The 13,059-nt window shown below is 45.0% G+C and overlaps 1 protein-coding gene across 1 annotated transcript in view; it reads right to left on the reverse strand.

The window, feature by feature from the left end:
- Positions 1-13,059, reverse strand: part of adamts3 (ADAM metallopeptidase with thrombospondin type 1 motif, 3) — a 487,969-nt gene that overhangs the window by 202,889 nt on the left and 272,021 nt on the right. Inside the window, exon 8 of the mRNA XM_061895958.1 lies at positions 2,441-2,546. Coding sequence (XP_061751942.1) covers positions 2,441-2,546 — 106 coding nt within the window. The remainder of the gene's footprint in view (positions 1-2,440; positions 2,547-13,059) is intronic.

Here is a 13,059-nt window from a genome sequence, read left to right on the forward strand (position 1 = left end):
TGAGAGTCCAGTCCATAGTGGATCTAACATAATAGTGAGAGTCCAGTCCATAATGGATTTATCATAATAATGTGAGAGTCCAGTCCATAGTGGCTCTAACATAATATTGTGAGAGTCCAGTCCATAATTTATCTAGCATAATAGTGAGAGTCCAGTCCATAGTGGGGCCAGTGAATGGGATAGTGCTGAAAATCTTAATTTCCCCTAAGGGATTAATAAAGTATTTCTGATTCTGATTCTGATTCTGATTAGTGCCAATATGTAATCAGCGTAAAAAGACACGTGGAACAATCAAAGGATAATAACAAAACGACAAGACAAAAACTAGACAACAGCAACATTGTGACTATTTATCACCAACCGACTTGCCTTAGTGTCTACAAAGCGCTGCAAACAAACAGAAAGATCGCCGATGGCACCCGTATCATGCCGCGGTCTATTCATGGCAGGCGTGCTTCCCAGATATAAGCTAAAACAACACACTACTTTTTATTATTTTGTAGTTTTTACCTTCCATAACGTGACAGATATAAGTTAGAAAAATCCGATGCTAACCGCCTATTGAAAATACATGGGTACGGCTAGTAGCTACTATTAGCAAACAGATAGACCTACCAACTCGGCGCATAAAAAGTGCAGATGGCCTTAAAACGCCACAACAGTCAGGCACCATATGTAAGTACCCAAAACAAAGACTCAACATACAAAGATATTCAATCAGAGCCGAAACATAGGAGGAAACGGGATTAAAACCCGATGCTAACGGCCCATTGAAAATACATGGGTACGGCTAGTAGCTACTATTAGCAAACAGATAGACTTACCAACTCGGCGTGATATCTTAACATCGGCACACTCTCTCGTCGCGACTTGGCCCTGATGGTCGCCACCTATAAGTTTACGGTATAGCTCGGTTGGTAAAATGGTCGTGCCAGCAACTTGAGGGTTGCAGGTTCGATCCCCGCTTCCGCCATCCTGGTCACTGCCGTTGTGCCCTTGGGCAAGACACTTTACACACCTAATCCCAGTGCCACCCACACTGGTTTATACGTCAAAATTAGATATTGGGTTTCACTATGTAAAGCGCTTTGAATCACTAGAGAAAAAGCGCTATATAAATATAATTCACTTCACTTCACTTGTAAAATATTGGACGGTTGTTTACGCAGACAAACGACAACTTTAAAACATACCGGCTTAGCTACGGCACCTGGCAGCCATCTCGGTATAGACGATCACAGCCCCTCCCTCCCGTATGTTGGTGCGTGCGCACCAGCAGCAGACGGTACGGAAAAAAACGGGAAAAAAAACCCCCATCTCCCTCACTGTGTCTGCGCACGGCGGCCATCTTTGAAATGGTTTTCAGCGCAGCGGTTCTTTGAAGGCTGATAAAATCCAAACCGTAGCAGTAATTAAAACTCTTTCATCAACTTTTAATCAGAAGGGTTCAATCTCTCTCCTGTGGTAGTTTGAAGCCGACACGACAAACGCACTCAGAGGAGATAATGTTTGAAAAAAGGTGACCGTTTTTAACAAAAATTGGGTTACACTCGGCACAATGCAGTCCGAATTGTAGCGTTCTCCTGGCAACCTCCAAACCCAGACTGGTCCATCAGATTGCCAGATGGAAAAGTGTGACTCATCGGTCCAGAGAAGGCGTCTCCATTGCTCGAGAGTCCAGTGGCAACGTGCTTTACACCAGTGGTCCCCAACCACCGGGCCAAGGGGCCGCAGAAGAACAATTAGTGCACCAACCACAAAATCCTCCCTTTTTCATAACAAAAACCTCCCTTTTTCATGACAAAAAAAAAAATAAAATACAAAAATTAATAAAAAAGGACAACCCCCCTACCCCCACCCGGGCCGCGGGACAAATTATTAAGCGTTGACCGGTCCGCGGATACAAAAAGGTTGGGGACCACTGCTTTACACTACTGTATCCAACACTTTGCATTAGACTTGGGTGATGTATGGCTTAGATTCAGCCATTCCATGAAGCTCCCTGCGTACTGGACGTGGGCTAATTGGAAGGTCACATGAAGTTTGGAGCTCTGTAGCAACCGACTGTGCAGAAAGTCTTTGCACGATACACTTCAGCATCCGCCGACAGCTCTCTGTCAGTTTTACGTGGCCTACCACCTGGTGGCTGAGTTGCTGTTGTTCCCAAAATCTTCACTTTTCTTATAACAAAGTTGACTTTGGAATATTTAGGAGCGAGGAAATTTTCAAATCCTGTGACAGTTCTCTCGCACATGTTTGTAGAAACAGTCTCCATGCCTAAGTGCTTGATTTTATACACCAGGCCAAGTTTTTTGGACACCTGGTTCTCATCATTTGGATGGGCTGCCAAATACTTTTGGCAATATACTGTATGCATAGAAATCTTAAAGGCACCAGTGTGGCCTTCAAATAAATAAAAAAATATGAAGGCAAGACTTACACATGTCCGGTCTCGTGTGCAACCACAAATGCCGAGGAGAAGCCGTCTTCGTGGTTGAGGGTGCAGCTCCGGACTGGATGGCACATTCCCGTGACAGGGGCGTAACCTGGAGGACATTTTGGAACATGAGACATAAACAAACTGCATATTTTCCCATAAAGACAGTTGTTAAATATATTTATATATATATTTTTCAGGACAGTGCTAGAGTTAGTACAATGGGAATGTAACTAGTCCAATCCAATGCCTTGCTCGATCGAATCTGGGTCCACCTAATGAGAGTGCGAGAACTGCAGTCATCCGGCTAAAAACCCGAACTCATCGCGAGGACAAACGCGAATGAAAAATTTAAATGTCTTGTTTTCGGTGGTCGGACCAAGAATTTAGCTAAGCAGCCAAATATGTATCTCCATACACCATGTGTAATAATTAGAGATGTCTGATTGCCCTCTCAACGGAGGGTGCTTACAGACATCAGTCGTTTACCAAGCAAAGGTAACACGCAAGGACATTAACACATCAGACACGTACGTAGGATTAACCGAAGGAGCGTTCAAAACAAGATGGAATGATCACAACGCCTCCTTTAGAAACCAGACTTTGCGGAATTCTACAGAACTCAGCAAACACATTTGGAACCTCAAAGACAATAATGTTGAATATTCAATAACATGGCAAATTCTTGCATCCAGCACACCTTACAACAGTGGTAATAAAAGACGCAACCTATGCTTAAAAGAGAAACTGTTTATTATATATCATACTTTGCTTGGTAAACGACTGATGTCTGTAAGCACCCTCCGCTGAGAGGGCAATCAGGTTTCTTGCGACAGTTACATTCCCCCGTACCAGAAAGCACTTGATGAAAGCGGATACAACTTCACCCTCACCTATGAACCCACTCCAGGAAACCAACCAAAAAAGAGCAGAAAACGAAACAACATCATCTGGTACAACCCGCCATTCAGCAAAAACGTCTCAACCAATATCGGCCACAAGTTCCTCACTCTGACCGACAAACACTTCCCCAAAGGCAACACCCTAAGAAAAATATTCAACAAGAACAACATTTAATCGAGCTACAGCTGTATGAATAACATACAACAAATCATTTCAAACCACAACAAAGCAATTGCAAAAGGACTGCCCACCCCCAGACTAAACGACTCTGAAACCAATAAGGAATGTAACTGTCGCAAGAAACCTGATTGCCCTCTCAACGGAGGGTGCTTACAGACATCAGTCGTTTACCAAGCAAAGGTAACACGCAAGGACATTAACACATCCGACACGTACGTAGGATTAACCGAAGGAGCGTTCAAAACAAGATGGAATAATCACAACGCCTCCTTTAGAAACCAGACTTTGCGGAATTCTACAGAACTCAGCAAACACATTTGGAACCTCAAAGACAATAATGTTGAATATTCAATAACATGGCAAATTCTTGCATCCAGCACCCCTTACAACAGTGGTAATAAAAGATGCAACCTATGCTTAAAGGAGAAACTGTTTATTATATATCACCCAGACCTGTCATCCCTCAACAAGCGCAGTGAAATCATTTCAACATGCCGCCACGGAGGGAAATACCTCTTAGGTAACACATGAGCCAATCACCACGCCCCTACGCCTGCTTGCACCCACCCACTCTGTGCCCTATATAAACCATTGTATGTGAATGCTTCCATTAAAATCTCCTGATGATTGAGGGAACCCCTCATGAAACAGTTCTGTAGAGATGAAGTAGTCTTGTGATTTTTCCCACACCTATATATATATATATATATATATGAAGCAATTATTGATGTTTATAAACTCTAAAGTTCCATTGTATCAGTTTGTGTTGAAACATGTTTTAGTTCCTTTTTTCCGTCAATGTTTCAAGATACGCAGGAAGTAAGGGACCAGGATTTCATGGTAAAAAAAAAAGTTGAGTTGGACGATTTTACAACCCGCATTGAAAAAAACAAAAACAAAAAACAGCACTATCAAACAATTTTGATAATGCACCTCATCTTTGAAGTAAATTGGAGGATGTGTGCCTATTTCTTCCCCTCACATGTCTTCCAGGAAAGCAATTTCACTCCGGATTCTAAACTCTGGTGTTAGTGTGTGTGTGCATGTGTGTGTGTGCGTGCGTGTGTGTGTGCTTGCATGCGTGTGTGTGTTTAACACTAACTAAAAGTCAAGAGTGCAAGCAGCGAGATGAGGCAAGTGTGGTGCAGCAGGAAACAACACAGCAGGAAACAGTCGACACAAACATGGTGGGAGTGTGACACACACACACACCCACACACACACACACACACACACACACACACAAATCATCAAATACAAGTTCTTGTTTTCCTGGAGCTGTCGACATGAAGTCACCTCATGTGAAACTGCGGGTGTGGACACTAACTTAGCGTCATAGCAAACGACGTAAAAAAAGCTGCCACATGCATGTCACCTGAACGCCTCCCTAGGGAGGTGTTTAGGCCACGTCCAACCGGTAGGAGGCCACGGGGAAGACCCAGGACACGTTGGGAAGACTATGTCTCCCGGCTGGCCTGGGAACGCCTTGGGATCCCCCGGGAAGAGCTGGACCAAGTGGCTGGGGAGAGGAAAGTTTGGGCTTCCCTGCTTAGGCTGCTGCCCCCGCGACCCGACCTCGGATAAGCGGAAGATGATGGATGGATGGATGGATGGACCACAACAGTTTGTTTGGATTAACATATTTTACAATTTTACTTTGTTTTTCATATATATATATGTGTGTGTGTATATGTACATATATATATATATATATATATATACCGTATTTCCTCGAATTGCCGCCGGGGCGCTAATTAATTTAAAACCTCTTCTCTTTCCTGCGCTGACCAAAGGCATGCGGTAAAAGTAAGCATGCGCTACTTATTTCAAAACCTCTTCTCACTCCAGCACTTACCAAAGGCATGCGGTAAAAAATTGAGTGTAATGTAAGCGTGGACCTTAAATCCTACTGAATAGCTCTTAATCTTCTTCCCTTTATGCGATTTCAAATTAGCGGTATTGAAATCAGCCTCCTCCATTTTGAAAATAATGACAGGGGAAGTGTCACTTATATATATATATATATATATATATATATATATATATATATATATATATATATATATATATATATATATATATACAGTATACACACACATATCCAGCCGATACACAGGCGAGCAGTACATGGCCACCGGATCGGACCGGACTCCCTCCACAAAGGAGAGTGGGACATAGAAGAAAAAGAAAAGAAACGGCAGATCAACTGGTCCAAAAAGGGAGTCTATTTAAAGGCCAGAGTATACAAATGAGTTTTAAGGTGAGACTTAAATGCTTCTACTGATGTCCCACTGGGTGTGAGTTTTCCTTGCCCTTATGTGGGCCTACCGAGGATGTCGTAGTGGTTTGTGCAGCCCTTTGAGACACTAGTGATTTAGGGCTATATAAGTAAACATTGATTGATTGATTGATTGATATATATATATATATATATATATATATATACCTGCTTTGGACACGGACCTGTTGACGCCCCGTTTAGCCCCCAGACTTCCTGCTCGCCTCAAGACCAGTAGTAGAAGCATTTAAGTCTCACCTTAAAACTCATCTGTATACTCTAGCCTTTAAATAGACCTCATTTTTAGACCAGTTGATCTGCCGCTTCTTTTCTTTCTCCTATGTCCCCCCCCCTCCCTTGTGGAGGGGGTCCGGTCCGATGACCATGGATGAAGTACTGACTGTCCAGAGTCGAGACCCAGGATGGACCGCTCGCCTGTATCGGTTGGGGACAGCTCTACGCTGCTGATCCGCCTCCGCTTGGGATGGTTTCCTGTGGACGGGACTCTCGCTGCTGTCTTGGATTCGCTTGAACTGGACTCTCGCGGCTGTGTTGGAGCCACTATGGATTGAACTTTCACAGTATCATGTTAGACCCGCTGGACATCCATTGCTTTCGGTCCCCTAGAGGGGGGGGGGGTTTGCCCACATCTGAGGTCCTCTCCAAGGTTTCTCATAGTCAGCATTGTCACTGGCGTCCCACTGGATGTGAATTCTCCCTGCCCACTGGGTGTGAGTTTTCCTTGCCCTTTTGTGGGTTCTTCCGAGGATGTTGTAGTCGTAATGATTTGTGCAGTCCTTTGAGACATTTGTGATTTGGGGCTATATAAATAAACATTGATTGATTGATTGAAGACCTCCAAACTCTGCCTTGTCCTCCCGATCTTCCGCCTCTCACTCATCACTTCTGGTAAACACTGAGCAATTAACTCCTACACATGGTCTTACGCCGTACGCCCCTTTTGGATTTTGTCACACTCCATTCCTTTGTAGTTTATTGAAATCTATTGTTCATTATTCATTATCTTATAATGTTTATATTAGGGCTGGGCAACGCTTAAAAATTTTAATCGAAGTTAATCGCACTATTTCTCCGATTAATCGCGATTAACTGCATTGTATACGCAAAGCCCAATAACAAATTCAAAAGTAGTGTGTAGTGCACCTTTATTGGAATATTCTCCCACATGAACAAAAGCGCCAAAACATTTGTTGTGCAAAGACAATTTAAATCAGTCCTTGTTAAACAGTAGCAGTTAAATAGCATATTTGATGAAAATCAACTCCAAAAATGTAAATACAAACATTTCAGCTTATTGCCACTGCCAGGGTATTTAAGTTATCCTGTTTGTTATGGAAAATAAATATAATCTACATACAAATCTCGGAGCCACAATCATAACATCCGAACAGGCAATTTCTGAGGTAACAGCAGAAACATTTTTTTTTTATCAGTGATCTTATGTTTAAAAAACCTATATTATAGGTAGTGGGCTGTTTTAGGGAATTTTTGATCAAATTATCTGTAGTAGCAATATTAATAATGTCGTGTTTATTCTGCGTAGTGCACTTAAAATAATTATGACCATATCTAGGAATTGATATGATGGGAATTTTCCGATTGTTTGCTTGGTGCTTTGATAAACTGAAGGCATCATATACATGGTACTATATTGTGATGTTATGAGGCAGGGAAAAAAAGAACTACCCTACCCAGCATGCAACAGGAGTGACGAGCAGGTTGTGTCGCCATGACGGCATCTTGTATGTTGTGATATGCACGCTCTGAAAGTAAACGTTAAGAACTCAGCCAACACGCCTGGTCTGCATTATTCATAAATAGACAGACAACACATATACTCCGCTGCTTCACAGATGTAGCTGGCAAAGTATTCCCATGCTAGCTAGCCGGTCTAGCAAGCACGCGTCATTCAGTCCAAAACGGCCCGATCTATCCACATCCAGAATTGTCTGGCGGTCGTAAGTGATCCCGGAGTGACCACGCTGTAAGCCAGCCAGGAAATTTGCAGAATTGTCCGGTATTTTTTGCCAAATGTTCCATCTTTACCAAGAGCCCCTCGACACCGAAGCACATCCGGGCGACTTCATCTTGTTAAGAAAAGGCGTTAACAAAATAAAAGCATGTAAACAACATACGCAAATGTGCGATGAAATAATTGTCGGCGTTAATAGATTGATGAGTTAACTCGTAATTAACGCATTCATTTTTGCCCACCCCTAATATATATATGTATGTGTATATATAATAAATACATAGAGCAATATTACCATGAATTGATTAATGTGGGCTTAGGACAAGTTGAAAAACGTATTGGGGTGTTACCATTTAGTGGCCAATTGTACGGAATATGTACTGTACTGTTCAATCTACTAATAAAAGTCTTACTCAATCAAAGCCCCCATGTGGTTCTGTGCCGTCACAACTCCCTCCTGCAAAAACAACAGCCACTATTCAATGTTTTCTTCTCCTTCTTTGCGGGACAACGCTTCCTGCTAAGGTGCAACTTGTGAATGACAAATAAGTATCCAATCACGGTCTCGTTAACATCAGGCTACCTAGACAGGCTACTGTCAACAACTTGTTATCTGATTGGCTATCGTGACTGTCTATCAACTCTATGTGTTCTCAAATGCATCGGCTAACGGTCCCGGTGAGTATCCAATCACAGGACGCGGAAATGTCTTGTTCAACCTTAGGCCAACTAGAAGGCCTTACTGACGACAACTTGTAGAAAAAAAAATCATAGTATCAATCAATCAATCAATGTTTATTTATATAGCCCCAAATCACAAATGTCTCAAAGGACTGCACAAACCGTTACGACTACAACATCCTCGGAAGAACCCACAAAAGGGCAAGGAAAACTCACACCCAGTGGGCAGAGAGAATTCACATCCAGTGGGACGCCAGTGACAATGCTGACTATGAGAAACCTTGGAGAGGACCTCAGATGTGGGCAACCCCCCCCCCCCCCTCTAGGGGACCGAAAGCAATGGATGTCGAGCGGGTCTAACATGATACTGTGAAAGTTCAATCCATAGTGGCTCCAACACAGCCCGCGAGAGTTCAGTTCAAGCGGATCCAAGACCGCAGCGAGAGTCCCGTCCACAGGAAACCATCCCAAGCGGAGGCGGAAACCTTGGAGAGGACCTCAGATGTGGGCAACCCCCCCTCTCTAGGGGACCGAAAGCAATGGATGTCGAGCGGGTCTAACATGATACTGTGAAAGTTCAATCCATAGTGGCTCCAACACAGCCGCGAGAGTTCAGTTCAAGCGGATCCAAGACCGCAGCGAGAGTCCCGTCCACAGGAAACCATCCCAAGCGGAGGCGGAAACCTTGGAGAGGACCACAGATGTGGGCAACCCCCCCTCTCTAGGGGACCGAAAGCAATGGATGTCGAGCGGGTCTAACATGATACTGTGAAAGTTCAATCCATAGTGGCTCCAACACAGCCCGCGAGAGTTCAGTTCAAGCGGATCCAAGACCGCAGCGAGAGTCCCGTCCACAGGAAACCATCCCAAGCGGAGGCGGAAACCTTGGAGAGGACCTCAGATGTGGGCAACCCCCCCTCTCTAGGGGACCGAAAGCAATGGATGTCGAGCGGGTCTAACATGATACTGTGAAAGTTCAATCCATAGTGGCTCCAACACAGCCGCGAGAGTTCAGTTCAAAGCGGATCCAAGACAGCAGCGAGAGTCCCGTCCACAGGAAACCATCCCAAGCGGAGGCGGAAACCTTGGAGAGGACCTCAGATGTGGGCAACCCCCCCTCTCTAGGGGACCGAAAGCAATGGATGTCGAGCGGGTCTAACATGATACTGTGAAAGTTCAATCCATAGTGGCTCCAACACAGCCGCGAGAGTTCAGTTCAAGCGGATCCAAGACCGCAGCGAGAGTCCCGTCCACAGGAAACCATCCCAAGCGGAGGCGGAAACCTTGGAGAGGACCTCAGATGTGGGCAACCCCCCCTCTCTAGGGGACCGAAAGCAATGGATGTCGAGCGGGTCTAACATGATACTGTGAACGTTCAATCCATAGTGGCTCCAACACAGCCGCGAGAGTTCAGTTCAAGCGGATCCAAGACCGCAGCGAGAGTCCCGTCCACAGGAAACCATCCCAAGCGGAGGCGGAAACCTTGGAGAGGACCTCAGATGTGGGCAACCCCCCCTCTCTAGGGGACCGAAAGCAATGGATGTCGAGCGGGTCTAACATGATACTGTGAAAGTTCAATCCATAGTGGCTCCAACACAGCCGCGAGAGTTCAGTTCAAGCGGATCCAAGACCGCAGCGAGAGTCCCGTCCACAGGAAACCATCCCAAGCGGAGGCGGAAACCTTGGAGAGGACCTCAGATGTGGGCAACCCCCCCTCTCTAGGGGACCGAAAGCAATGGATGTCGAGCGGGTCTAACATGATACTGTGAAAGTTCAATCCATAGTGGCTCCAACACAGCCGCGAGAGTTCAGTTCAAGCGGATCCAAGACCGCAGCGAGAGTCCCGTCCACAGGAAACCATCCCAAGCGGAGGCGGAAACCTTGGAGAGGACCTCAGATGTGGGCAACCCCCCCTCTCTAGGGGACCGAAAGCAATGGATGTCGAGCGGGTCTAACATGATACTGTGAACGTTCAATCCATAGTGGCTCCAACACAGCCGCGAGAGTTCAGTTCAAAGCGGATCCAAGACCGCAGCGAGAGCCCCGTCCACAGGAAACCATCCCAAGCGGAGGCGGAAACCTTGGAGAGGACCTCAGATGTGGGCAACCCCCCCTCTCTAGGGGACCGAAAGCAATGGATGTCGAGCGGGTCTAACATGATACTGTGAACGTTCAATCCATAGTGGCTCCAACACAGCCGCGAGAGTTCAGTTCAAGCGGATCCAAGACCGCAGCGAGAGTCCTGTCCACAGGAAACCATCCCAAGCGGAGGCGGAAACCTTGGAGAGGACCTCAGATGTGGGCAACCCCCCCTCTCTAGGGGACCGAAAGCAATGGATGTCAAGCGGGTCTAACATGATACTGTGAAAGTTCAATCCATAGTGGCTCCAACACAGCCGCGAGAGTTCAGTTCAAGCGGATCCAAGACCGCAGCGAGAGTCCCGTCCACAGGAAACCATCTCAAGCGGCCCCTTATATGACTTGTTCTTCCAACAAGTCATATATTTAACCCAAACATTATATTTTTTTTACCCTGAATGTCACCACCAACCTTGCGAGGTTCCACTGGTATACCACCTGCTAGCTTCAGTGTAGCTGACAATTGACAAAGACGACGTTAGCCGTCCGTCACCAAGAAACTAATCTCGCTTATTTACCTGGCGCACGGCGCAGGCAAGCTGTAATCCTGACACGTTTGAACCACGGCAAGAATTCATGCCTGAAGATATCCTAAAAACGTCTCTAAGAACACGTCAAGAGACGACTCCGTCGCATGAATATGCAAATTTGCGCGCCGCGCGACATAAGCCCTGGTTCTATAAAAAAAAACGCGTTTCCATATGAATTGGGAAATTGTGTTAGATGTAAATATAAACGGAATACAATGATTTGCGAATGATTTTCAACCCATATTCAATTAAATGCACTACAAAGACAAGATATTTGCTGTTCAAATTCATATACTTTATTTATTTTTAAGCAAATAATAATTAACTTAGAATTTCATGGCTGCAACACGTGCCAAAGTAGTTGGGAAAGGGCATGTTCACCACTGTGTTACATCACCTTTTCTTTTAACAACACTCAATAAACGTTTGGGAACTGAGGAAACTAATTGTTGAATTCCCTTTCTTGTTTTATGTAGAGCTTCAGTTGTTCAACAGTCCGGGGTCTCCGCTGTCGTATTTTACGCTTCATAATGTGCCACACATTTTCCATGGGAGACAGGTCTGGACTTCAGGCGGGCCAGGAAAGTACCCGCACTCTTTTTTTAACGAAGCCACGCTGTCCTAACACGTGCTGAATGTGGCTTGGCATTGTCTTGCTGAAATAAGCAGGGGCGTCCATGAAAAATACGGCGCTTAGATGGCAGCATATGTTGTTCCAAAACCTGTATGTACCTTTCAGCATTAATGGTGCCTTCACAGATGTGTAAGTTACCCATGCCTTCGGCACTAATGCACCCCCATACCATCACAGATGCTGGCTGTTGAACTTTACGTTGACAACAGTCTGGATGGTTCGCTTCCCCTTTTGTCGAATAGTTCCAAAAACAATTTGAAATGTGGACTCGTCAGACCACAGAACACTTTTCCACTTTGCATCAGTCCATCTCAGATGATCCCGGGCCCAGAGAAGCCGGCGGCGTTTCTGGATGTTGTTGATAAATGGCTTTCGCTTTGCAAAGTAGAGCTTTAACTTGCACTTACAGATGTAGCGACCAACTGTATTTAGTGACAGTGGTTTTCTGAAGTGTTCCCCGAGCCCATGTGGTGATATCCTTTAGAGATTGATGTCGATTTTTAATACAGTGCCATCTGAGGGATTGAAAGTCACGGTCATTCAATGTTGGTTTTCGGCCATGACGCTTACGTGGAGTGATTTCTCCAGATTCTCTGAACCTTTTGATGATATTATGGACCGTAGATGTTGAAATCCCTAAATTTCTTGCAATTTCACTTTGAGAAACGTTGTTCTTAAACTGTTTGACTATTTGCTCACGCAGTTGTGGACAAAGGGGTGTACCTCGCCCCATCCTTTCTTGTGAAAGACTGAGCATTTTTTGGGAAGCTCTTTTTATACCCAATCATGGCACCCACCTGTTCCCAATTAGCCTGCACACCCGTGGTATATTACACATAAGTGTTTGATGAGCATTCCTCAACTTTATCATTATTTATTGCCACCTTTCCCAACTTTTTTGTCACGTGTTGCTGGCATCAAATTCTCAAGTGATGATTATTTGCAAAAAAAAATCAGAAATGTTGTCTTTGTAGCAAATTCAACTGAATATGGGTTGAAAATGATTTGCAAATCACTGTGTTGGCCCTGCGATGAGGTGGCGACTTGTCCAGGGTGTACTCCGCCTTCCGCCCGATTGTAGCTGAGATCGGCACCAGCGCCCCCCGCGACCTCATAGGGAATAAGCGGTAGATGGATGTATTCCGTTTATATTTACATCAAACACAATTTCCCAACTCATATGGAAACGGGGTTTGTACCTAGCGGACGGCGCAGGCAAGTTATAATCCTGACATGTTTGGACCACGGCGAGCGTTGGTGCCGAAGAAAATCCTAAAAACGGCT

This window comes from Nerophis ophidion, linkage group LG01 (assembly GCF_033978795.1).
Source record: "Nerophis ophidion isolate RoL-2023_Sa linkage group LG01, RoL_Noph_v1.0, whole genome shotgun sequence".
In the NCBI taxonomy this organism is placed as follows: domain Eukaryota; kingdom Metazoa; phylum Chordata; class Actinopteri; order Syngnathiformes; family Syngnathidae; genus Nerophis; species Nerophis ophidion.